General features: G+C 42.4%; 2 protein-coding genes across 2 annotated transcripts; one reads left to right on the top strand and one right to left on the bottom strand.

Annotated features, from left to right (window-relative positions):
• The first annotated feature begins 1,908 nt into the window (after positions 1 to 1,908).
• On the top strand, positions 1,909 to 18,262 carry Trmt10b (tRNA methyltransferase 10B). Its single transcript, XM_027403178.2, has 9 exons — positions 1,909 to 1,970; positions 6,236 to 6,449; positions 7,044 to 7,152; positions 10,210 to 10,334; positions 11,951 to 12,103; positions 13,754 to 13,832; positions 14,598 to 14,665; positions 17,085 to 17,208; positions 17,803 to 18,262. The coding sequence occupies exons 2-9, from the start codon at positions 6,264 to 6,266 to the stop codon at positions 17,907 to 17,909; spliced, it is 951 nt and encodes a 316-aa protein (XP_027258979.1). The 5' UTR covers positions 1,909 to 1,970; positions 6,236 to 6,263; the 3' UTR covers positions 17,910 to 18,262.
• Positions 18,263 to 19,761: 1,499 nt separating this feature from the next.
• Exosc3 (exosome component 3) lies at positions 19,762 to 24,549 on the bottom strand. Its single transcript, XM_027403177.2, has 4 exons — positions 24,193 to 24,549; positions 23,487 to 23,636; positions 21,597 to 21,748; positions 19,762 to 20,107 (listed from the first exon to the last, which is right to left on the bottom strand). The coding sequence occupies exons 1-4, from the start codon at positions 24,538 to 24,540 to the stop codon at positions 19,906 to 19,908; spliced, it is 852 nt and encodes a 283-aa protein (XP_027258978.2). The 5' UTR covers positions 24,541 to 24,549; the 3' UTR covers positions 19,762 to 19,905.
• Positions 24,550 to 25,292: the final 743 nt, after the last annotated feature.

Below are 25,292 nucleotides of genomic sequence, written 5' to 3'. Positions count from 1 at the left end.
CATATGTCAGGCCATGTGATTTTGTAGGGTTTAGATGTCAAAAAAGAAAAAAGAATTCTGTTAACCAGAGTCTACTATGCAGGGATAGTAGGTAGAACACTCAAGAGCACAATGAGTAGATCTCTGTGAGTTTGAGGCCAGCCTGGTCTCCAGAGCAAGTGCCAGGATAGGCTCCAAAGCTACACAGGGAAACCCTGTCTTGAAAAACCAAAAAAAAAAAAAAAAAAAAAAAAAAACCACAGTGAGTATACCCCTTTTCTTTTTTCTGTTATTATTATTATTATTATTATTATTATTATTATTATTATTATTATTGTTTTATTACTATTATTTTATATTGACTTCACCATGTAGCTCTGGCTGTCCTAGAACTCACTAGGTAAATGTGTAAACCAGGCTGACCTCAAATTTGTAGAGATCTGCCTGCCTCTGCCTCCCAAGTGCTGTGATTAAAGGCATTTGCCACCACAATCAGCTCTCAAGGGACTTCTAATTAATAGGAAAGAGAAAAATTACTGACATGGAGGTAACTTTTTAAGAAGATGCCAAGACAGATAAGATAAGCCAGCCTTACCTAATGTGACCAGAAAAGTCTGTTCTGAATAGAGACTGTTTAAGCTGAAGCTTAAAGAGGGGCTGGAGAGATGGCTCAGAGGTTAAGAGAACTGGCTGCTCTTCCAGAGGTACTGAGTTTAATTCCCAGCAACCACATGGTGGTTCACAACCATCTATAATAAGATCTGGTGCCCTCTTCTGGCCTGCAGGGATACAAGCAGATAGAACACTGTATACATAATAAACAAACCTTAAAAAATAATCAAAGCACTGGGCATGGTGGAACACAACTATACTCCAGCACTTGTAAGACTGAGGCAGGAGGATGGTGAATTTGAGGTCAATTTGGGTTACATAAGACCCTGATTTTTTTTTTGTTTGTGTTTTTGTTTGTGTTTTTAAATCAGATTGACATATAGATTGGGAGGAGTTGTGCAAAGAAAAGACCAGAAGAGAAAGTAGTACACCAAGAAGGAATGTAACCAGATTTTGGGTTCAAGAGAGAGAGAAAATTCAGATACATTTGTTGTAGGGTCTCTCTAAAAATGCAACTCCTTAGGTGCCTCCTTAGCGCAGTAGGTAGCCCGTCAGTCTCATAAAAATGCAACTCTTAGGACTGCATGAGTTAATCAGAAAGTAGCAGATAGTCTATATCAACACAAGGCCGGGGGTCAGGGGCTGGAGAGATGGCTCAGCAGTTAAGAGCATTGGCTCGCTTCCCAGCACCCATATGGCTGCTCCCAAGTCTCTGTAGTTCCCAGGGGATCCAACATCCTCTTCTGGCTTCCCAAAATACCAGGCAAGCAAGAGGTGAGCATACATTTGCAGGCAAATCACCCATACACAGATACAAAAATAAATCTTAAAAAAGACAAGGCTAGGAAAGATAATTTCGTGTGTCTGAGCCTGTTTCTGGGTTGATACGTAAAGGGAGATACACGAAGAATATAGACAGCCGCTAGACTCTTGCCTGCTAAATCTTGTCTGGGTTTTGAACTTGGACAGCCTCGCAGCAGAGGGAGTACTGTGTGCTCAGGAAAGGGCTGTGTTAGCTAATGCGCCCTTTCGGTTGAGGGGAAACCCAGGAAATCACAAGGGCCCCACACTGACTGAAGACAAAGCAGGTGTTTTGAAGCTTGGTTTACCCCAGTTTTGCGGTGTCCAGCTAGCTAGAAAGTGACTAGTCACCTGTTTGAGCTGGGTAAGGTCTGCGAGGAGCTGGAATTGCCACCCTCAACTAACTTAACGGGTCACGCAGAGTAGTGAAGCCCCTCTAGCCTGCTGGCATCCTCTATTGAGTTGCCAGGTTGAAACTATAATTCCCAGAATGCCACGCGGAAGCTAATCAGGAACCGGAAGTGGTTCGGGGCGGGGCCAACTGGTTGGGTCTCTTCTGAGCAAGGTGTGATTGTCAGGTAAGCGGGGCGAAGTGGGGGCGGGAAGGAGGGGAAGCGTCACTGGTTTTGAGGGTTGGCTAGAGACTACTGGGTCCCACCCTGAGGCCGCGGCACCCACAGCCTTGGGCTTCTGGGTCTTGCCTACCCTTGTTCTCAGCCCGCAGGCCAGCGGAACCCGCGTTCTCTGCGGCCTGGGGTCTAAGTAGGTCTAGTGCTGAAGGTGTTAGTTTTGGGCCCATTCCCCTGAGTGAGAACATGAGAGATCTGTACAAGCAGAAGATTGGACACTAAATGACGGCATTTGTGCTCATCCGGTGGGACTTGGGCTATGAAAGTTCCGAAGCGGGCATGGCGGAGTTAATGCAAAAAGTTATTTATTGAGATTCTGAATAAACAGAACATTTACTTGTAAGGGTGTGGGAAAATCAGACCGAAAAAAAAAAGTAGGTGGTGCTGGATAGTGAAAATAACCGTGAGCTGAGGACGTATGAAATTAAGGAAAGAGCATCGTGGAAAGAAAGAACAGTTTATGAAGAGACGTCGGGTTATTTAGTATGTTTGGGGAGTAGGTAGATCAGAGAACTAAAGAAAATGAATGGAGGCGTGGCTAGCAGGAAAGATTGCTCTTACAGAGGACCGGAGTTTGGTTCTCAGCATCCATGTCTGGGTGACACATGACTTGTGCCTGTAACTTCAGCTCCAGGGGATCCGATGCCTCTGACTTCCAAAGGCACCTGTACTCACATGCACATAGCCACATACATACATAATTTTTAAAAATAAAATAAAATTTTAGGTCTCTAACCCCAGCACTTGGAAGGGAAAGGAAAGACGGATCTGTGAGTTGGAGGCCAGCGTGGTCTATATAGAAAGTTTCAGGACAGCCCAGGCTGCGTGTAGTGAGACCCTATCAATCCACCAAATAGAAATAAAATAAACAAATAAATGGAACCTTTTAGAAAAAAGAAAGTTGACAGAAGGCTGGACTACAGTAAGTGAAAGGGAAAACGCTGCTGATTTTAGGCAGAAGTGTGGTATAATTTTCAAACATTTAGATACTCTTATTTTTGTATCTGTTGCTATCTATTTATGAATATATATTTCATGAATTTACTTTACCTATTTGAGACAAGGTCTTGAGTAGTCCAGACTAGCCTCAAACTTTGTATGTAGCCAGGGATGGTTCTGACACACTGACCTTCCTGTTTTCTACCTTCCTAGTACTAGTGTTACCTGAGCTGTTGCACTGGTTTATGCAACACCAAGGACTGAGTCCAGGCCTTTGTGCATGGTAGGCAAGCACTCTACTGTGTTACTTGCCGCATCCCATCCCATCCCATCCCATTTCTTTCTTTTCCTTTCTTTTCTTTTCTTTTTTTTTTTTTTTTTTTAAGACAAGGTTTCTCTGTGCAGCTTTGGCTGTCCTGGAACTCACTTCTAGACCAGGGTGGCCTCAGACTTACAGAGATTTACCTGTCTCTGCCTCCTGAGTGCTGGGCTTAGAGGTGTGCACCACCACTGCCCAGCTCCTAGGATGCTCTTCCTGTGTGAGGTTCAGTACAAGTTGTGGGGTTTGGAGGTAAATGTTTAGCATCTTTCCCTGGAAGGATTTATTGTAAAGGAAACGGGAGGACCAGTTTGAGTTGAACTCAAAGCAGTTGAAAATTGGAACCTCATAAATATGGAATGAGTGTCATTTCCAAATCCCCAAGATATGCCTTTGTTGTGTCAGGTACGTAGCAACTCTACTGAATGACTAAGAAAGATTTTTTGTTGTTGTTGGTATGAGATGGGGTATAATCACTGTATAGACTATACTGACCTAGAACTCATACTCTCCCTGCCTCAGCCTCCCAACTGCTGGGGTTACAGGCTTATATCTCCTCCTTGAGAAAACATTTTTTAATTAAGAGGTGAAATGCCAAATTGTGCAGGTTCATCAGATCTGTATGTTTTTTAAGATTTATTTTTAAAGCCAGGTGGTAGCTCACATCTTTAATCCCAGCACTCGGGAGGCAGAGGCAGGCGGATCTCTGTGAGTTGGAGACCAGCCTGGTCTACAAGAGCTAGTTCCAGGACAGCCTCCAAAGCCACAGAGAAACCCTGTCTCAAAAAAAAAAAAAAAAAAGATTTATTTTTAAGTGTGTGTGTGTGTGTGTGTGTGTGTGTGTGTGTGTGTGTGTACTCATACATGCACACACAAATGTGTGTGGGTGCAACTGCCATCAGAGTCTAGAAGACAGTATCTGATCCCCTAGAGAGCAACTATAGGCTGTTGTGAACCACTTGGTGGGGTGCTGGTACTAGAACTGGGGTCCTCTTTAAGAGCAGCAAATGCTCTGAACCACTGAGCCTCCTCTCCAGCTCCCAGATCTATGCGTTTTGATGCCCAGCGGCACCTTTGCCTTTTGAGGGCTCTTAGATGATAACCTCTTTTGAGCATTTACTGAATTTCCATTGTGTGCCAGGATTCATGCTGGCACCAGAGCTGGCCACCAGAGGTGCAAAGCTCAAGCAAGAAAGGTGCTCTCTGCCTTCAGGGTATGCAGGCAGATAATAATATAGACTCAGGGTCGTGGTTGGTGTTATCTTTATTTGACTAATGATATGAAAAGCGTCTTCAGGGACTATAGACTTTAGGAAGTCATGAGGAACAAAAACAAAAAACAAAAAGGCTTCCAAAGAGACATTATAACTTCATTCTCCAACAGGGCCTGTCGTGTAGGAGGCACTCAGTGCATGCTTATTGCCAAATAAATAATCATATACAGATAAGGACACAAAATGCCATGAAATTTGGCTGTTAAAAGATGCCTTTATTTTCCTTCGTTTATTTGGTGTTTCTGTGGCTCAAACTCAGGGGTTTGTGAATAGTAGGCAAATGCCAGATTTTAGGCTGGAGAGGTTTTATTAGAAGAGTATTTTTTATTTGTGTGTGTGTGTGTGTGTAAGATGTGTTGGTGCATATGCCATGACACATGTGGAGGTCAGAGGACAACTTTGTGTAGTCAGTTTTGTCCTTCCACATTTCCATGAGTTCCAGGGGTTAAACTCGGGTTTCCTATTAAATAAGGTCATATGACTCCTGTGGATAGAACTAGTAATTGAATTTGGGGTTGGGAGTAGGACAGAATTTCCAACAATTCCTGAAATATTTATTTCTGCCACTTTGTACCACATATTTATGTGAAGTGGCATTCTCAGCTTTGATAATTACAGAAACAAAATATCAGTCAACTCTAAAAAACACTGAAGCATTCCATCCTACAGTATCAGATATTCAGCCAAGATTGGGTGCTTTATATGAAAATAAATACACACATCCGTCTCTTGGGATGCAAACTTGCTCTCATCTTTAGTAAATGTTAAAAAAATATCTGTACACCAAAGATTTGTTTTAAAATGAATTTGTGATTTATTATCATTTGTTTGATTTTATATATATTATATGTTTTTATGTACTATATACCTAGACTTGCATAAAAATTCCTTGGATGAGAGACAGCAAGATGTCCCAGGAGACCAAGGCACTTGCAGCACAAGCCTGATAACCTAATTCCATGTAAAGGGAAAAGAGAACCGACTCCACTCAGTTTTCCTTTGATGTTCAGATACACTCTGTACATGGATACCCCACTACTAAATACACACATGTCATGGACACACATACAATAATAAATATTTAAGATAATATAAATGTGTAAGAAGCCTTGAACTAGCAGGACATGCAGTGAACACTTCCAGTCCCAGAACTCAGGCAGAGACAGGTGGATCTGTGAGTTTGAGGCCAGCTTGCATAAGCATCACTGGCTTCTGTTTTGGGAGTTTGAACACTACAGTTATGATGCTTCTCCATGTGTTTTCAACCTCAGCCCTCAAAGGGACATTACACATTCTCAGTGGTGACTGACTTCCTGCTGTAATGCTACTCAGATATAGAGTGGACATGAGGCTTGACAGAAGTAGTTCTGACCTTGTCACCAAACCCCAGGAGCCTACCATACTTTTTTACTGGCTCAGGACCTTGTATGTGGTAGATGCTTAAGAAGTATTTGCTAAAGGACTGATTTGAAAGTAAACTGAATCGTAATGACACAGTACGTTCCAAAGAACACAACAGAAACTTGGCTTTCTGTGGGTATCCAGTCCTTGTCCTTGAAGAAGTGCATTGGCGTCTTTACTGCTGGCCACTCTTTGCTGAGATACTCTGCAGCATGCTTTTCTTTGTTCAGTAAGTCTGGGTCCTCACTAACACAGTAACACTCATTGTCTTTTGGATGTAGGGAGTTACCTGTGTAGTGACGTGAGTGCATGGACTGTAAGTCCGAAGAGAGTGCTCAGAGAGCAGAGTCACTGGTGTTGCAGGGACAAGAAGGTATCCCGGGGGATGGAGGTGAAGATGGACTCTCTGAGATCTTCCAGCTTCTGCAGATGGATGTGGAATATGAGCACCAAGAGGACGGGGCCTGCCCTGCCAACAGTGCGACATGGTGCTCGGTGTGTGCTGTGAGCTCGCCGTGATAAGTGGCCCATCGGGAAATGAAAGGAGTAGAGAATTAATTTTGTGTGTTCTATGTTTTGAATTCATTCCTTGCTGGTTTGATTAAGGTTTCATTTGGTCTTAAGAATATAAATAAAAATTTAAAAGAAATTTTGATATGCATCTAAAAGGATCAGGAACTCTTAACTCTGTTCTTTACATTCTGTCCCAAATGAATTCTCTATAACCTGCAAAAGTCACTATTGTGAGGGTGGGGTGGAGGTGATGTTCTCTCTAATTATGACCTGGCTAGGGATATTATTCAGTTAGAACTGTTGCCTTGCAGACCCTGAGTCAGATACCAAGCAGTGCATACAATAGTAATAACTCAGCACTGTGTACAGTGAATATTCACCAATGAAAATAAAACAGCAAAGAAATCATAGGGATAAAGTTAAAAAATAAACACAAGCCAATAGGTTTGTTTTTAAGACAAAAATCCTTTTCCCCTCTGACTTTATATGTAAATGAAGGAAGGTGACTCTGATGTCCATTTTCCTTTCTGATTCTTATGGCCTTCTCAAACAATTTTGTTTTCTGGATAATGGAAGAAAAATGTGCAGAGAAAACAGAGACACTGGGAAAGGATAGTCTCCTCGAAGAAAAGCAAAAGGAAGCAGGAAAAAGAAAGAAGAAAAGCCAAGCATGCGGAATGCCCAGGTACTGATAACTGTGATTGCATAATTTATAATTTGTACCATAAATATTATATCATTATAAGATATAATAAGATAAAACAAAAACTATCACATTGGAGCTGGAGGAGACAAACAGAAGGAAAGGAGCCCAAGAGAAGGCACAGGAGTCAAAGATCCACTCAGGAATCCCAAAAAACACTAAACTGGAAGATGTGTATTCAGGAACTGGTACAGATCTGTTCAGGCCCTGTGCATGCTGCCTCAGTTTCTGTGGTTTCATAGGAGACATGATCATGCTGAGTTAGAGGACCTTGTTTTCTTAGTGTTCTCCATCCCCTCTGGCTCTTAGCTCTCCCTGCCTCCTCTTCCCAAGGGACCTCTGAGTCCTGAGGGGAGAGATTTGATAGAGATATCCCACTTAGGCTGAGTGTTCCGAGGTCTCTTATTCGGCATTATGTCTGGCTGTGGGTCTCTATTTGTTCCCATCTGCTGCGGGAAGAAGCTTCTCTGCTGATGGCTGAGCAAGTCATTGATCTATGAGTATAGCAGAATGTCATTAGGAGTTATTTTATTGCTACGAATTCAGGATTTAGGGGAGCATTGTTGTTGTTGTGCTTTTTTGTTTGTTTTAGACCAGTAGTACTTGGTTTTACCCTAGGTCCCTGGGATATCTAGTCTCTGGTTCTTGACCATGCAAACAGTGTTAGTATGGGTTCCATCTCAAGGAATGGGCCTTAAGTCAGATATTCGTTAGTTACTCCCACAAGCTTTGTGCAACCATTGCCCTAGCATGGTGCAGTCAGGACACCATTGTACATCAAAGGGTTTGTAGCTGTCTTGGGATTTACATTTCTCTTTTGGTAACATGCAGAGTACCTTCCTGCACCAAAGACCCCGGAATGTAGGGGTGAAGACTCTATTTAGGCACCAGCTCAACTTCTCCATGTTCAATGAGTTGTATATGTATTGTCTTCAGCAATGGACCTTGCTGTCAGTTTTATGGAGAGCAACTTACAGTCTTGGCAATAGCCTGGTGTAGCAAGCTTTCCTGTAGGACTATCTTTGAACCGACAGCCCACAAATAACAAACCAGAGACTCATTATTAATTATGAAAGGTTGGCTGTTAGCTTAAGGCTTGTCTCAACTAGCTCTTATAACTTAAATTAACCCATTTATATTTGCATTCTGTCATGTGGTATTACCTCTCTTCCATTTTGCACCTCCTATTTTCTTTCCATCTTGCTGATGACTCTGCCTTTCTTCTTCCCAGAGTCCTGTCTCTACCCAGAAGTCCTGCCTATACCTCCTGCCTAACTATTAGCCATTCAGCTTTTTATTATACCAATCACAACACAACTTCACACAGTGTACAAATATTCCACAACAGCCTAGGTTGTTTGGGGATTCCTATGGGCCCCCTTTGGCCAACAACTCAATTAGATGTAACCTAATCCCAGTACTGGAAGATTCATTTGGAGTTGGGACTCTATGTATATATTTTAGGAAACTTCTGCTATATTAGGTTTCTATACTACCCCTCAAATGGCCCTTAATTTTAGCTATATCTCCCTGTATTCCTTCTTTCATACCCCATTCCTTCCCCTCCCCACTTGATCCTCCTGTAACAGCTGTAGGGAGACACCCTAGCCCCGCCCAATAGTCCTGGGACAGGACAGTCACCAGGTAGACGCAGGACTCGCCCATAAGGGCGTGGTGAAGGAAAGCCAGGGTGATGTAAGGGAAGCTTCTTAAAGGCTGCACGTGGAGACCCTAGCCCCTTCTTTCTGGCCGCGATAGCTGGGTTTCTGTGACCTCGCTCTGGCCTGCGTTTTGCCCTGGTGCTTTCTTGAATAAAGAAATTTTACCATCATGGATTAATTCATTCTTGAGCACACGCTGCAACCAATAATCTTCAAACAGCCCCTCCACCCATCCATTCATCCATAGCTATCTATTCTATTTCCCTTTCCTAGGGAGATCTGTCTCCCTCTAGTCCCTTACTCTATACTCAATCTCTGTGGTTCTATGGATTGTAGCTTGGTTATCACTGATTTAACAGCTGATACCCACGTATAAGTAAATACGTAGCATATTTGTCTTCCTGGGTCTAGGATACTTCACCCAAGATGACTTTTTCTAGTTCCATCCATTTACCTGCACATTTCATGACGCCATTTTTTTTAACTGCTGAGTAGTACTCCATTGTGTAAATGTGCCACATTTTCTTTATTCATTCTTCTTTTGAAGGGCATCTAGTTTGTTTCCAATTTCTAGCTATTATGAATAAAGCATCAGTGAGCATGGTTGAGCAAGTGTCTCTGTGGATGAAAGCATTCTTTGGGTATATGCTCGAGTGGTATAGCTAGATCTTGGGATAGATCAATTTTCATATTCCTGAGGAACCACCACACTGATTTCCATAGCAGCAGTGAGAGTTTGTACTCCCACCAGCAATGGGTGAGTGTTCCTTTTACTCTCCAACTTATTTTATTCATGTTAGCCATTCTGATGGTGTAAGGTGAAATATCCAAGTAGTTTTGATTTCCATTCCCCTGATGGCTAAGGATGTTGAACATTTCTTTGTTTCTCAGCCATTTGAGTTTCCTCTTTTGAGAATTCTCTGTTTAGACCTGTTTGTTTGTTTGGTTGGTTTGGTTTGGTTTTTTGAGACAGGGTTTCTCTGTGGCTTTGGAGATTGTCCTGAAACTCACTCTGTAGACCAGGCTGGCCTCGAACTCATAGAGGTCCGCCTGCCTCTGCTTCCTGAGTGCTGGGATTAAAGGCATGCACCACCAGCGCCCGTCTCTGTTTAGATCTGTATGCCATTTTTTAATTGGGTTATTTGGTTTCTTGATACCTAGTTTTTTTTTTAATTCTTTATATATTTTGAATATTAGCTCTCTATCAGATGTGTAGTTTATGATAATCTTTTCCCATTCTGTAGCTGCTGCTTTGTCCAGACAATGGTGTCCTTTCCCGTGCAGAAGCTTCTCAGTTTCATGAGGTCCCATTTATTAATTGTTGATCATAGTGCCCATGCTATCCCATTTTTAATCCTCTCTGGTATTTCTGTCGCAGGCACCTGCCCCCAGCACAGCAAACGTTTTTTGAAAGCCTTAACCAAAGAGAAGCTTTTGGAAGCCAAACACTCAGGACCAAGACTATGTGTTGACTTAAGCATGACCCACCAAATGTCAAAGAAGGTAGAATACTCAGATCCTAAGGGAGGCATGGAAGAGAGTGGCCTTTGTGAAGTGGGTGACCATCGCCAGCTGCTATGGCATTCTAGTGATCTAGAAGTGTCCGGTTTTCTATTCGAGGCTACCAAGTTCCACAGTGACTGTTGGAAAGGAGCGTGTTCTTTGTCTTCTCTTTTGAGGCTATCACTGTGGCCTTGATGTTTTCCATCTGGGTGGACCCTTGCTGGTTCAGCTCTCCAGACACTAACTCTTTGTCCTTCTACTTTGAAGAGAAGTACTAGCTTGGCAGCATCCTGTGGGAAGGGTTCCTGGTGGGAGGTCTCCTTGCAGTGTTTACAATTTAGTTATTTCCTAATATTTGCTTTAGTGATTGAGGGATTTGCCCTGTAGGGTTCTGCAGATGGCTGAACATGTGCCACATGATCCTGGACAGATGAGATTGACAGCAGTCTATTAGTCTTATGACTCACAGCCTAGGGAGGAGGCTATGACATGCTACTCAAAGCCACATGGGCTTATACTTTAGAAAGCAATGGGTTGACTTTGTAGTATCAAGGATGAGATGTCTCCTGGGTCCCACAGGATGATATGGTTGGCTTGTTTGGATGACTTTATGGGCTGCTGGAGTCAAATAGGAATAAGCAGGAACTATGCCTCATTCACTTGATTAAAAAAAAAAAAAGACTTTTTAGCTAAAGGTACTTGTTTCATCTAGAAAGGCAGAGCTGCAGGGGGAGCTTGAATTTGGCTTTTGAGGTCATCTTAGTTGTGCTAGAAGTCAGACCAGCGCATAATACTGGGCCTGAATTTGAGGCCTTACACCATGGTGAATCTTATTTCAGACATCTCTGTGATGTGTGCTAATGTTACATGTTTCTTAGAGAAACTAGGAACACTACATCTCTAAGGTTCTCAAAAGACTCTAAGTGTAGCCTTCTAAAAAAGTGAACAAGGAGGCAGGATGTGGTGGTGCACTCCTTTAATCCCAGCACTGAGGAGGCAGAGGCAGCAACCATACACAAGCATACAAAAAGTGAGCAAGGTAGTCTTCCTTTATATTAACTGGGAAAGCAGATTAAATCACATCAGAAGCCTGGTATGCCTTTTATTCAGTATAGCACAAATCAAGCTAAGTTATGAAACAGTTTTCCAGAATTAGGGAAGAAAGTTAAAACTTCTAACACTGTGGTATCTATTAAAGTTAGGATGATGGTGCCAAATGTACCAAATGGAGCAGAAAGTGTTGCTACTCTAACCTTTTTTAATAATTTAAATGTTGAACATCACATAACACAAAGCTTTAGATAAAAGCAGAAGTAATCTTTCCAAATATAGTTAAATACACAGCGGCAGAGACAGCAGGAGGAGAAACCTGTTTTTGCATCATGAGTATTTCCAGAATAACATCGTTGTCCTAGCCTTGGTTTGTATGTGTGATGCCTTAGAGTGTAGCACTTCTCTGTGTGCTGTCTGTTTCCTGCAGTAAAGGGGGCCAGGCTAGTTCATGAGAGTCTTGTGCAGCAGTATTCAGTGAGTGAGTGCTGTGTGACTAGAGCTGATAAGGATGGCAGGAGTTGTCCTTATGGTTGTTCTGCTGAGTTGTCCTCATTGCTTTACAGGAATTGAGTAGGTTGGCGGGACAGATCCGAAGGTTGTATGGTTCAAACAAAAAAGCCAGCAGGCCCTTTTGGATCTGCCTCACAGGATTCCCAACTGACAGTCCTCTCTATGAAGAGTGTTTGCGGATGAATGATGGATTTTCTGCATACTTGGTAAGAATCCTCTGACACATTACCTTAATTATCTAAAAGTGCTTGTGTCCTAATGGAGAGGCTTTACTCTTTCATTCTTTGATTTAGAGCTTGCCCTTTGCCTATGGTTTCTACATCCACACATTTAACTGTATCTGTATTGCATTTATTTATTATTTTATTTAGTGTGTTTATGTGTATATACGATGGCATGAATACAGAGGTCAGAGGACAGTGAGAGTTAGTTCTCTCTTTCCACCATATGGGTCCTGGAATAAGACTCAAGTCAGGCTTGGTGGCTCGTGTCTTTTTACCCACTGAGGTGTCTCACCCCTGGCTTAACCATAGTTTTAAAAAAATATTTGGAAAAAATTGAATCAGTAGTAAACACATAGATACTTTTTTTTTTCTTGTCATTTATTCCCTCTGCAGTACAATATAGCTGGGTGTGGTGGCTCATGCCTGTAATTCCAGCACTTCAGAGGCCGAGGCAGAAGGAGTATCAAATTTGAGGTTGGCATGAACTGCATAGTGAGTCCTAGGCCGTTGTGAAACCCTGTCTCCCAAAACAAGAGGAAACTAAAACTCTAGCATAAGAACTATCTATGTGTACTGGACATTAAAATAGTCTAGAGAGGATTTAAAGTCTTCAGGAGCATGTAACTTAAATGTAAACAGTGACATTTTATGTAAGAGACTTAATCATGCTTAGTTTTGGTGTCTGTGGGTCCATCTTGGAACCAATCCCTATAGGTGCTGAGGACAAGTGTAGTGTCTGAATACAAATGGTATTTTTCACTATTGCACTCTAAGAAATCTCAGAATCTTGCATTAATGTTCTTGTATTACATTTTTTCTTGTTCTTACCCTGCAATGGCAAACTGATACTCCTAGTGTCTAGGAATATGCTATATAACCTGTCTAGCTCATGTTAACCCATATCCTCCTGTAATGTTTTTTTGGTAAACAGTTATGGAGAGCTGGAAATGTGATTATTAGAAGAGATATGTCATTTTTAGAAGCAGCGTGGCTTTACAGTGTCTTTTTAGGAAGAAGTACAGAACTTTCCAGCTCTTTGCTGAGGGTCTCATAAAGATAGCAGCAGATATGCAAGTGAGAATCCAGATCTGTCTCAAGGAATGGCACTAAAAATGCCCCTCCGTGCTGCTGGGTAGCTGCAATAAGTTGTTGCAGCCTTCCCTGGGAAAGCCATGGGGGCCATAGGTGTGAGAGGTGTGCTGTGTGGCACTGTGCCTCCTGTTACTGCTTCACCAGTCTCTCCTGTGTCCTGTGCCCCTGCCTGTCTGAAGTGGTTTCCTTTGCTGTGACTCTCTCATGTGTCCATCTCACTTCCTTCCAGAAACCTGGCTCTCGTGTTCCTTTCACCAGAAAGCCATCCCTAGTGTAGGGCTCCCTCACCTGTGGTACTGGTGTATGCTCCCTGTCCCTCTGGGAGTCCCTGGTCACTTTCTGTCTCCTTTCTGTGGTTTAAACATCTGTGCTTTTATCTGTTTTTTTCAACTAAGCACTTTGCAAGAAGCCCTCAGACCTACATCTCCTCAGGACAGCAGACCTGTGCCTGACAGACTCTAGATGCCCAGGAACTGGTGTGAGTTGTGCATTATGCTGTTTTAAACCCATTTACCTGTGCAATAATCTATGTACTTCCAGCTTGATGTAACAGAAGAAGACTGTTTTAGTTTATTTCCTCTGGAAACCCTTGTGTACCTGACTCCCGACTCAGAACAGGGTAAGTGCCTTTCCTTTCCTTTCAGTGATGATTCATGTGGTACTTTGTTCCTCATCTTTTGTTTCATTATTCCCTGTGACACACTTGTCACTCCATCCAAGAGTGGGGAGACAAACTGATGTCTCTTGTGGGCAGATATCCAATGCTGCAGAGATTAGTTCCATCTTCAGTTGGACTCTGTATGCTGCCTGACAATCCAGTCCTGACCAGCTTGGGGTCAGTGTTTATATCGGTGATATATCTGTATTATAAATGTGTGTGTGTGTGTGTGTGTGTGTGTGTTATATTACACACACAGAATATCCTCTGTTTCACATAATTTTCACGCTTACTAGTATTAGGTTAGTCATGGGTTAGGGTTAGGGTTATCTCATATTTCTCTGTGGTTTTGTTTCTTTTCTGACATAGTGTCCCTTTGAGCATACCACTCATTTTTCAGATCAGCCTGTCTGCTTTGTCTTCAGAGGATTAGCTTGTTTTGTTTTGTTTTGTTTTTAGAGACAGAATTTCTCTGTATTGTTTTGGAGCCTGTCCTGGAACTTGCTTTGTAGACCAGGCTGGCCTCGAATTCACAGAGATCCACCTGCCTCTGCCTCCCAAGTGCTGGGATTAAAGGAATGTGCCACCAATGCCCGGCTAAGGATTAGCTTTTTGTTATGTTGTATTAGTTGTATTAATATTGGTGATATTTCTTTCCTTTTGCTTTCTTTGGATTTAGAAATTATAAAACCAGTTTGATCTCAGTGGCCTTCATTTTTTCATTAGCCCTTGAAGACATTGATCAAAACATGGTTTACATCATTGGTGGACTAGTAGATGAAAGCATTCAGAAGGTAAGTATACATTTTAGCCCATTTATAGTGGAGGCATTTGCCCTGGTGTTATCTTATCCAGAAGGCCTAGCAGCTGCATAGGAACAAGAAGAGCTTGTTATTCATAGAGCGCCCCATCCACCTGGTGACTTAGACACAGCCATTTTTCTGCGTCCTCTCTCTTCTCTTCATTCTGCCAGGATGACTCTGATCTCAGCTCAGCATTTTTTCCACACTTTGTTCTCTGTGAGTCTAGGCTAACTTTTTTTGCTGGTGTCTTATTCCCACAGGACTTCAAATCAGTTGGATTGTCCAGGCTTCTTCTTTAGATTTTTTTTATGTATATGTCTGTTTTGCTCATATGTATGTCTGTGTACTATATGTATGCCTGATCAGAAGAGGGCATCACATCCTCTGGAACTGTAGGTGCTGGGAATCGAACTCAGGTCCTCTGTAAGAATAGCAATGCTTTTAACTGCTGAGCCATCTCTCCAGCCCCTTGTTCAGACTTCTTATGTTGAATTCGAGTTTCATTGGAATAATTAAGCTGTTACTGAAGTTTTAACTTTTGTTTCTGTTACACAAATATTAATTTTTTGCTTATATTTACTAATTAACATACATTGCATAGTTTTTAAGTTGAATAATGATATAATAATTTACAGTTGCAAAAAAGGAACATAGTGAGAAATAAGTGTCTTTCCCACTTTGGACCCTCAATCTTAAGGCACCATGGCTCGCTTTTTTTAGATGTATTTGTTGGTTTATTTCACATGTGTTTATCATGTATATAGAAGTATTTTGTGTGAGACACATGTACACACATATATGAAGCACATGTTTAACACTTAGCTTTAAAACTAAGTACAACAAGTTGGGCAGTGGTGGTGCATGCCTTTAATCCCAGCACTGGGGAGACAGAGGCAGGCAGGTTTTCTGTGAGTTTGAGGCCAGCCTGGTCTACAGGGCTAGTTCCAGGACAGCCAGGAAACAACACAGAGAAACTCGGTCTCAACCCCCATACCCCCAAACAACAACAATAAATCTTAATTACAACTAACTTTAATACTAAGTGTTCTGCCAGACATGGTGGCACATGCACACATTTAATCCCAGCACTAGGGAGGCAGAGGCAGGTGGATCTCTGTGAGTTTGAGGTCAGCCTGGTCTACAGAATGAGTTCCAGGACAATCAGGGCTACACAGAGAAACCCTGTCTTGAAAAAAAAAAAAACTAAGTATTTCATAATGTCATAATAATAATCTAAAAAATGGGCACGTGGTCTCCTAAAGGAGAAGCCTGTTAATAGAAATTAGGAAGTCATTGTTTTTGTTGCTCCCAGTGTAATCACTGATTCAGGCAGTTGATTAAGTGAGCCATTACCAACTATCTGAGATTCATGCTCTCAGAATATCCCCTGGCAGGGTACCAAGGCAAAATGTACTATTACAATAAAGCCGTTGTGCCGGGTGGTGGTGGCACACGCCTTTAATCCCAGCACTCAGGAGGTAGGTTGATCTCTGTAAGTTTGAGCCAAGTCTGGTCTACAAGAGCTAGTTCCAGGTCAGCCTCCAAAGCCACAGAGAAACCCTGTCTTGAAAAACCAAAAATAAATAAATAAATAAATAAATAGCCGTTGTTGGTTATCATCTCTAAATTTGATGAGGTAATACTCTTTCCTGTCAAGTGTTCTTGCTCAAATTTTGAAAAATAAAAATTTTTGAGAAAACAAAAAGTCTAGGATGAGACAGTTTGTAAGACAAAAGCCGCTGTAATGGAAACTTAAGCAAACTGGGTGTTTTAAAGGAATGTAATGAAATAAAGCACATTAAATACAGTGACATATCTGTGGCCCCATCTACCTGGGATGCTAAGGCAGGAGAATCATGTGAGCCCTTCTTACAAACAAAAACCTGTCATGTGTACCATGGATGATTGGATTACAGATTAGGGGAAAGTTTTAGAAGAGGCATTTGGGGGACTTTAATAATGGTTGGGTGTTAAATAATCTTACAGGATTTTCAGAAATGAAAAAAAAAGTGCTGTGTCAAAGGAGGAGAATGCCATTGTTCTCCAATAAAAGGTTAAGTATTAAGTTGTGGAATGTTAGCTGTCTGTAGCTCACTTTCAGACTAATTTGATAACATTAGCTGGTGAATGTGGATGACAGGAATGAGAATTAATGATTCTTTCAGGTTTCTTAGATTTGAAATATTTTAAAATCAATAGCTGGGGGTGGGAAAGAGCTTTATTGCAGAGGCAGGGTCACTACTTACTTCTGCCTTGTTAAAGTCTCCTGAGACAGGTAGATGGCCTCTTAGGAAAGTGAACAGAGTGTGCTGTTCTACCAACTAAAAGTAGGAATTCTCAAAGTTGGTGGCGTCTATTACAGTGAATATCTTCACGTGTAATTTTTATAATAAGACAATCTGATTTACAGAAGGTGACATTACAAAAAGCTCGAGAATATTCTGTGAAGACAGCCCGCTTGCCAATCCAGGAATACATGGTCAGGCGCCAGAATAAGAAAAACTACCATTCAGAAATACTGGCTATCAACCAAGGTACTGTTCACATGGCCCAACCCAACATGTTTTTCCTTCCTGGCCATTTATTAGTCCTTTTTCTTGGATGTTCACTGTGTTTTCTGTTTACTCAGACTGCTGCTTAGCTTTGATCCATGCCGCTTGGTGCAGTCTCCTGTGACTCATATACCTAGACTCTCCTTCATGTACTCGCTGGCAGGCATCTGGCCACTGAGAGGCATTCTTTGTTTTATTTTTGTTCCTGGCTGAAAGTGTCCCTTTGCCTAGAATGTCCTGCCATCTACTTTCACTGGCCAGTATCTTTATTCTCTAGGCTTCAGTTCAGGAGCCTCTCACTGCAGGCCATATCTGGCCCCTTATTTGCGTTCCCACGGTGCTGTGTTCTTCTGTTGCAGTGTTATCTATTCACAAGTCTCTCCTCCCAGTGTAAGCCTTGTGAGTAGTTAGGGCTGTATCCTTGCTTCTCTCTTTTCATGATCTTCCCATGATCTACCACCACGTAACTCAGAGCACATTTGGTCAGTGAAGTATTCCACAACACCCTTTTCTTCATTAGTCCTTCACTAGTCTTTTCTCCTCAATGATCACCAACTTCTGTTTACCTTCCAACAGTGTTTGATATCCTGTCCACTTACTTTGAGACTCACAACTGGCCTGAAGCATTGAAGAAAGGCGTTTCTCCAGGAAAAGGCTACATTCTTCGGGATTCAATGGAATGAAGGGCAGCCTCCAGCTGTAGTAGGTGAAACACCAGAGGTGTCTTGACCAAAGGACAAGGCAAAGGGTGGCAGTGACACACACTTGCCTTTACTTGCTACCATGGATTTTGAAAGCCATTAATGTCGAGGACCACATTTTATGTTTTGTGTCACCTACATGCCTGGCTCACTGGAAATACCCCGATAAAACAATGTTACGGTTTAAAAACAAAAAAGTTTATATATTAAGGACTTGTCCAAATACATGGATGGCATTTTGGATGTTATGTTCTATTTGTGAAAGATGTTTGTCAGAGCTTTTCATTGAACTTGCATAAAATTACTTTTCTCCACCTGTAAGTGTGCTGATTCTTCACCAGATTAGACATATGTTGCACATAAGCTTTGCTGTCTTAGCCCAGCCTGGCCTGGCCTGGCCTGCTTTAAGCCTTTACAGCACTTTGTTCTTCCCTGTGCTCTCACTCTGATGGAGGGCTCCACTCTTCTGGTCTTTTTAAATAGCTCTGTGTAGCCTTCTGGGCCTTATACAAACCAAGTGCTATGCACACACCCCAGATCTAATCAAAAAGCCCACATGTTGTTACTGATGAATTCAGAATAAAGCAGATAGAAAAGAATGCTGCGTTCTGACACACAAGCACACTAATCTACCATGTTACAGACAGAAGTCTCCTCACATTCAGATACAACCATCTCCATTACTCCTATTTTGGGTTAACTTGAAGGTTAAGCTGCTAGCAAAATCAGATGTTTTTTGTATCACAGAAGAACCAAAAGGACCTCTCAGCCTACTTCCTTCTCCCTTCCCATTGAGTCCCATGGAAGCTATCACTTGATAAATTGTTATTATTGAAAAATAGGCTAGGCCTCAAGAATCCCCTTAAGGTTTTCAGCATACTGGATGGTTCTCATACTGGATGAGACTAGGCCACATAAGCTTCAGGGGTGCATGACTCATTCTCAGAGATCTGTAAACCCAGACCCACTGAACTTTTATCACTTGCCAGTCTACATTATCTCTGGAGGCTTTAACATAACATAAATAGCATAGAATTTTCTTTCTGACTCAAGTCCAAACCTCTCTATCTAAAAACCGAGGATGTACTTAAGATTGGAGGAATTGATGTTAGCTAAATAACATTTGGCCAGACTAGAATCAGAAATCCTCATCATACTGTTACTTAAGAAAAAAACTGAATGCCAGGCAGTGGTGGCACATGCCTTTAATCCCAGCACTCGGGAGGCAGAGGCAGGCAAATCTCTGTGAGTTCGAGGCCAGCCTGGTCTACAGAGCGAGTGCTAGGATAGGCTTCAAAGCTACACAGAGAAACTTTTTTTAAAAACCTCCCCTGCAAAAAAAAAAGAAAAAGAAAAAAAAATATCTTGTATTGCCAAGTTAAATACCTGTAATTACTGAGTTTTTTTTTTTTCATAATAGCTGTACTTAAAACCTGTAGTTTGAAGTACACAGTGTTAAGTTATAATATCCTGTAACTTCAATTTGAAAAACATAAATATGCAGTGGTTAGGCCTTAGCCCATGTCACACTCTGGTTCAGTGCCTTTATGAGGATTAGTGTCTTCTGCAGTTACCAGGTGTGAGCTAATGGAATAATACTCTTCAACACATTAGGCACATGAGTATGAGCTGGATATACTCTTCCACTGGCTTATGGCATGACAGATGGGTTTTCCCTCTGCAAACAAGTCTTACTTTTATAACAAGAAAACAGTTTTAATATTGAGCTACAGCTCATTATAGAAGCTGTACCATAGCAGAACTTCAAATAACACTATATATAAAATTTACATAAAAATTATAATTTTCTTATCTATGTATAAGTGAAAACCAGTAACTCTTATAAAAATATTTTATTGGATTCTAGTAAGACAATATGCATCTTCTGAATATGTGATAGGAAGAGGTTCATCTGAAAAAAAGATTTCCCCAGGAAACTTAGTCTTGACTAAAATGAGCCATTAAAGAGGTGTTCATGTCAACTTTCTGCCAGTCTGGCAAAGATTTGTTTTCTTTGATCTGTGGTCATGTGTTCACAAGCTTCTAAGACATTAGCCAAAATTAAAGTCTGCTGAATGGTTTTTGCCTTGACCCATATTCTTCCATTCATTCCAAACACAATCTCCAATGGATAGAGTTTTCCCAGTTCCTGCACGATTTCACAATCTGGAGCTAATAGCCTGGTAGGAAAAACAGGAAAAGACAAATTTAATAGAACAGTAGGATATGTTGTGGCTCTCTCTCCTAAGGAGATTCCTTTTCTGAGTAGTTCTCTGTAGCTATCCAAAGTCCCCTCAGCACCATTCTCAAAATAAGGCACATGATGCCATCTGCTGTCCCTTTTCTTGTACCAGCTCCTCCCTCAGCCCTTTTTTATTAGAGACGAAGTCTAACTAGTCTCAGATTTACAGATTTGCAAACTGTCCTGCCTTTCCAAGTACCTGGGACTACAGAAATATGCCACTGTGCCCAGCTCAATGTCCCCCCTTTCTTCCAAAAACCTTCTACTTTTCAGGCATGCCAGAGTTTACAATCATGTCACCAATGTTGCATAACATAAATTTATAAAGTCTCTTTCCCCTGAACACCTTAATTCTAAGATGAGGATCATAGCTTATTGTTATTATTTTGGTTTTTTGAGACAGGGTTTTTGTTAGCCCTGGCTGTCCTGGAACTTGCTTTGTAGACCAGGCTGGCCTCGAACTCACAGAGATCAACCTGCCTCTGCCTCCTGAGTGCTGGGATTAAAGGTGTGCGCCATCACGGCCTGGCTTATTATTATCATAACTATTACCTAAAATGTCAATAGAATACTTTAAATTTACTTTCCTGTCCATATTAGTTCCTTTCTGGTATTAAATTCAGAGTATTATCTTTGAAACCAAGGTTGTTGCTCAGTCAATAACTTGCTTCTTATTATGGTCTCAAACTTCATCTCTGAGTGTGAAGAACAAAATAGCAAGGAGAAGCCTAAGAAGGCAGCGCTCAACTTCAGTGGCTTTAGAAGCACAGCCTTTTAATATGGTACAGCCTGGGTAGGTGATGATCTAAATACCCTAACAGAATCCACCCCAGTGGGAACTATAAAATCAGAGACCACCTCTACATGGCTACTTAAGCTTAATGAGCATATACCTGCCTGCATTTGATCTTACAGACACTTGTTAATTCTGTACAAGTACAGACTAAATCCATATTCGAGAATCTAAAAATTAGGGAAAGACCGGTTTTCACATATGTTACATGTTAGTTATAAAGAGCAGCAGGCCTTCTGAAAGAGAAAAGGACAGGCCAGCGTGAACTTGAAGTGTGACATCAGAAAAGGCACTAGAAAAAAGGCTGCAGAGATGGTTACAAGCACTGACTGCTTTTCCAGAGGCAGCAGGTTCAATTCCCAGCACCCACATGGTGGCTCACAACCATCTCTCACTACAGCTCCAGGGTATCTTTTTTATTTTATTTTATTTTGTTATTGTTGTTTTTGTTTTTTGGAGACAGGGTTTCCCTGTGATACATTCCTGGAACTCTCTTTGTAGACCAGGGCTGGCCTCGACCTCACTGAGAGCTGACTGCCTCTGCCTCCCAAGTGCTGGGATTAAAGGTCTGCACCACCACCACCTAGCTTAAATTTTCATTAAAGGAGGGCAGTTAACAAGTATCATAACTTACTTTCTAATTAGGCCCAAAGTCACTTTGAAGAGCAGACCATCCTGTCCAATCACACCCATTCCATTGGCCCGTCCACAGCTGTCAATACAGACCATTTCTGGTTCCATGTCTTTATTAGCAACCACACACTGGCCATAGATGAGATCTCCAACCTATAAGACAGAAAAGCAGAAAAGTTCCCTTCATCCAGAAATCCTTTTTTTTTTTTTTTTTTTTTTGGTTTTTTGAGACAGGGTTTCTCTGTGGCTTTGGAGGCTGTCCTGGAACTAGATCTTGTAGACCAGGCTGGTCTCGAACTCAGAGATCTGCCTGCTGCTGCCTCCCAAGTGCTGGGATAAAAGGTGTGCACCAGTACCATCCAGCTCTAGATTTAAAATGTTACAAAACTGAACTTTAAAATGATGAAGCTGAGGAAACAGAATGAATTTCAACATTAAAAATCCCCACTGTTGAGAGCTGGAGAGATGGCTCACGGGTTAAGAGTACTTGATGCTCTTGCAAAGGACCCAGGTTTGGTTCCTAGCACCCTCCTAGCAACTCACAACCATTCATAACTTAAGTTTCAGGGGACCCGACCTTCCTGCCTGACCTCCACAAGCATCAGTCATATAGAGGGCAAATACATACATAGAGCCAAAACACCCTCGATATGCATACATTAATAATATTTAAGTACCCACCATTTTGGGTGACTACAAAACTTAGAGGGAATGAATCATAAGACACTTTATGCCTTTCAAGAACATGTGATCTTCTACAGGGCAACAAGAATGAATAAACTCATGACAAGTTCAAGAATAAATCCAGTACCATGGTAAAGATACAGGAAAAGTGATGATGATGAATGACTTTACATAGTCGTGCTTAGCCTGGATCTCAATGGATGGATGTCTGTCTCATAGGCTGAGAGACTGCAATCCAGACAGAAGAGCACCATTACTAAAGACCCAAAGGAACCAAGTTCAGTGGTGTTGTGAAACTTAAGCATATTAGCATGAAGTGCTAATATGAGGGAAGACCCCTGGGGCACAATGCCAATGAATTCTCTATGATTTGAACATTTTTTTTCCTGTTAAGAAATGGAATATGGGAGCTGGAGAGATAGCTCAGTGGTTAAGAGCACTGGTTGCTCTTCTAGAGGACCTGGGTTCAATTCCCAGCAACCACATAGTGGCTCAAAACCATCTATAGTGGGATCTGATGCTGTGTTCTGGCATAAAGTCAATAGAGCATTCACATATACTTAAATCTTTTTTTAAAAAAATCCACACATATAAAACCTTTAAAAAGGGAATGTCAACATGAGGATATTAACAGATGGAAGCTGGAATGTTAATGAGATTGCTGCCCAGTTTTGTCAAAAATGAGCAAATGCTTGAACTCATAGACACAAAGGGATAAGGCATGCAAAAGACAAGAGATGGAACAAATAAGATCAAATGACTCAAGACCTGTGAGAGTTGAAAGAAAAGTAGCACAGATGCCATCAAATTTCTGGCTCACATGTATCCTCAGGAAGGATACAGCTAAACCAACCAGAAATCCTGTAGTAACAAGATCACTCTTCTGTCAGCTCCAAGGATTCAGAGCCAAGATGAAGAGATAGATGACTGACAGTACCAGTGTCCCTTAGACTAGGGACACTTTCCTTGTGATATGGATATGAACCTCACAGGTAACAAGGGGAAGCAAACATAACCCTTCAACCTGGGAGAGAAGAACCAAGAACACAGCACTGGTTCTGGAGCTGCAGCGCCTAAGGAACTATCTTGGAGAATCTGAAGGATAGTTTATGCTTTGGAGACAAATCAGGAAGTCCTCTGGGCAGCTAAATTTCTGGGGAGTGGCTATTTTTGCCTTATTGTTGAAACCAAAGGCTCCCATCATTACCTGCACATTCGGTCTGTTTCTTTTAGTTGCTCCTTCAAATGCCAGGTAAGACAAAGAAGCTGGCTCACTCCCTCCAACATCAACTTTGAATATATCTCCAGATTTAGCAATCACTATGCCAATCACGTGGTCTCCTTTCACGGGTACGTACTGCAAAACATAATGAAAGAACAACCATAAAAGACTACTGTAACATATATGCAGTAAGTTTTAGCAAGGTTGCTCAGGATGGGTCTCAAACAATCCTCCCAACTCATATTCCTCAGGTAGCTGGGACTACAAAACCGGGCCGCACCAATCCAACTTTGTTGTCTCTAATCCGTAGTTGACCTGAGTCAGGTTTCATACTTCAGCATCTTTTATACATCCGGCGGCACAAGAATCCTTACAGTCAAGGAAACCCACCCATTAGACACTTCTACATGAAAGCTCTTACTCTACGAATAATTTAACTCCCTGTTATTTAGACTCACTGAAACTGGGACTCCACATGGCACGCCTGCGGCTTCCTACTTTCTAGCCCCTTTCTCCTTTCTCCCTTCTCAAGCTGTGTTTCTACTGTGGTTCCTCTAAAGAAGATGCAGAGGGGACCTAGAAGCCACCGCGGCTCTAGGCTGAGCTCATCCTCTCCTCCCCGCTGCAGGGAGTCTTCCCAGAACTGGGATTCCACTATCGCAGCAGCACGGCCTCTCCAACGTCCGCTCACCCGCTTCTGTTGAGAATCCACCCAGTAAACGCCACCGCCGCCTCCTCCGGGCTCCTTGTGGCGCAGGCGGCCACACTTGGTGACCAGCAGGCGGTCCCCGCAGCGTCGTAAACCCGGGCCACACACGACGCGCAGCCGCGGGCGCGCCCCCGAATTCAGACGTAAAGGCTGCTCCCCGGCGCCGCCAAGGCCGTCTACGTCCTCGTGCTCCGGCAGCACCAGCTCCTCCCCAGGGAGAACCACCTGATTCAGCACGTTGTGCGCTACCCGCGCCCGGCAGCCGGCCACCGATTCTTTCCCAACCGACAGTACTTCAGCCATAGCAGGAGTCGTCGCAGCTTCCGGCATTTTACTTCCGCTTCCGCATCCAAGAGCCCGCCCTCCAGGGTTATCCCTTTCCGGTTTTTGTGGGCTTTCTGAAATAGACTTCAGACCGCCAACCAGTCACATCCTCTCTTCGGTACCCCCTCCTCCCCACCCCCAAACACCCGTATCTGAGCTATCAGCCCACCCACCCTGTGGTTTCTCCGCGGGTGGGTGAAAGAGACGCCCAGCTGGAGTTCATTTGGAGCCCTCACATCCCGTGTCAGGTCTTTCGGCTTAGTCTCTACGGGTGCTGGAACTAAGGGCCCCTGGGTATTGGGTTTGGAGGCTTTACTTTCCATTCAGCCTACAGAAAGGTGGCTGAAATTTTAACTGGGAAAAAAGGGTTTGCAAAGTATGACTTGTTTGGACGTTGCTACCAATTTAAATTCTGTAAAATATAAAGAATGGGAGAACAACAATAGGGGCTGGAGAGATGACTTCATGGTTTAGGAGCACTGGCTGTTCTTCCACAGGACCCAGCACCCACAAGGCAGCTCACAGCTGCCTGTAACCCCAGTTCCAGGGGATCTAACACCCTCACACCGATACACATGCAGACAAAATACCAATGCATATGAAATAAAAATCAATTATTAAAAAGAAAGAACAACGGAAGTCTTACTCATTTGTCTCCTTTGCTGTGTTTTCAGCTGTAGTTCCTATCATTTGTACATAATAGATGTAACACTTATGTGTATTACACTCTAGGGCTCCCCCCCCGCCACCCCCACTCC

This window comes from Cricetulus griseus, chromosome 2 (genome assembly GCF_003668045.3).
Source record: "Cricetulus griseus strain 17A/GY chromosome 2, alternate assembly CriGri-PICRH-1.0, whole genome shotgun sequence".
NCBI lineage: Eukaryota > Metazoa > Chordata > Mammalia > Rodentia > Cricetidae > Cricetulus > Cricetulus griseus.
Note: the sequence above shows the minus strand (reverse complement) of the source record. Positions and strands in the feature narration are given on the sequence as shown.

What these genes read in the sequence shown, in the direction of transcription:
- Exosc3 (XM_027403177.2), bottom strand. Translation starts at nt 24,540, where the DNA reads ATGCCGGAAGCTGCGACGACTCCTGCTATGGCTGAAGTACTGTCGGTT. An exon ending in TGGATTCTCAACAGAAGCGG is followed by an intron (nt 23,637 to 24,192) that starts GTGAGCGGACGT and finishes TATGTTTTGCAG; the next exon opens with TACGTACCCGTGAAAGGAGA. An exon ending in ACTTTGGGCCTAATTAGAAA is followed by an intron (nt 20,108 to 21,596) that starts GTAAGTTATGAT and finishes TTTTCCTACCAG; the next exon opens with GCTATTAGCTCCAGATTGTG.
- Trmt10b (XM_027403178.2), top strand. Translation starts at nt 6,264, where the DNA reads ATGGACTGTAAGTCCGAAGAGAGTGCTCAGAGAGCAGAGTCACTGGTG. An exon ending in ACAGTGCGACATGGTGCTCG is followed by an intron (nt 6,450 to 7,043) that starts GTGTGTGCTGTG and finishes GGATAATGGAAG; the next exon opens with AAAAATGTGCAGAGAAAACA. An exon ending in CCCACCAAATGTCAAAGAAG is followed by an intron (nt 10,335 to 11,950) that starts GTAGAATACTCA and finishes ATTGCTTTACAG; the next exon opens with GAATTGAGTAGGTTGGCGGG.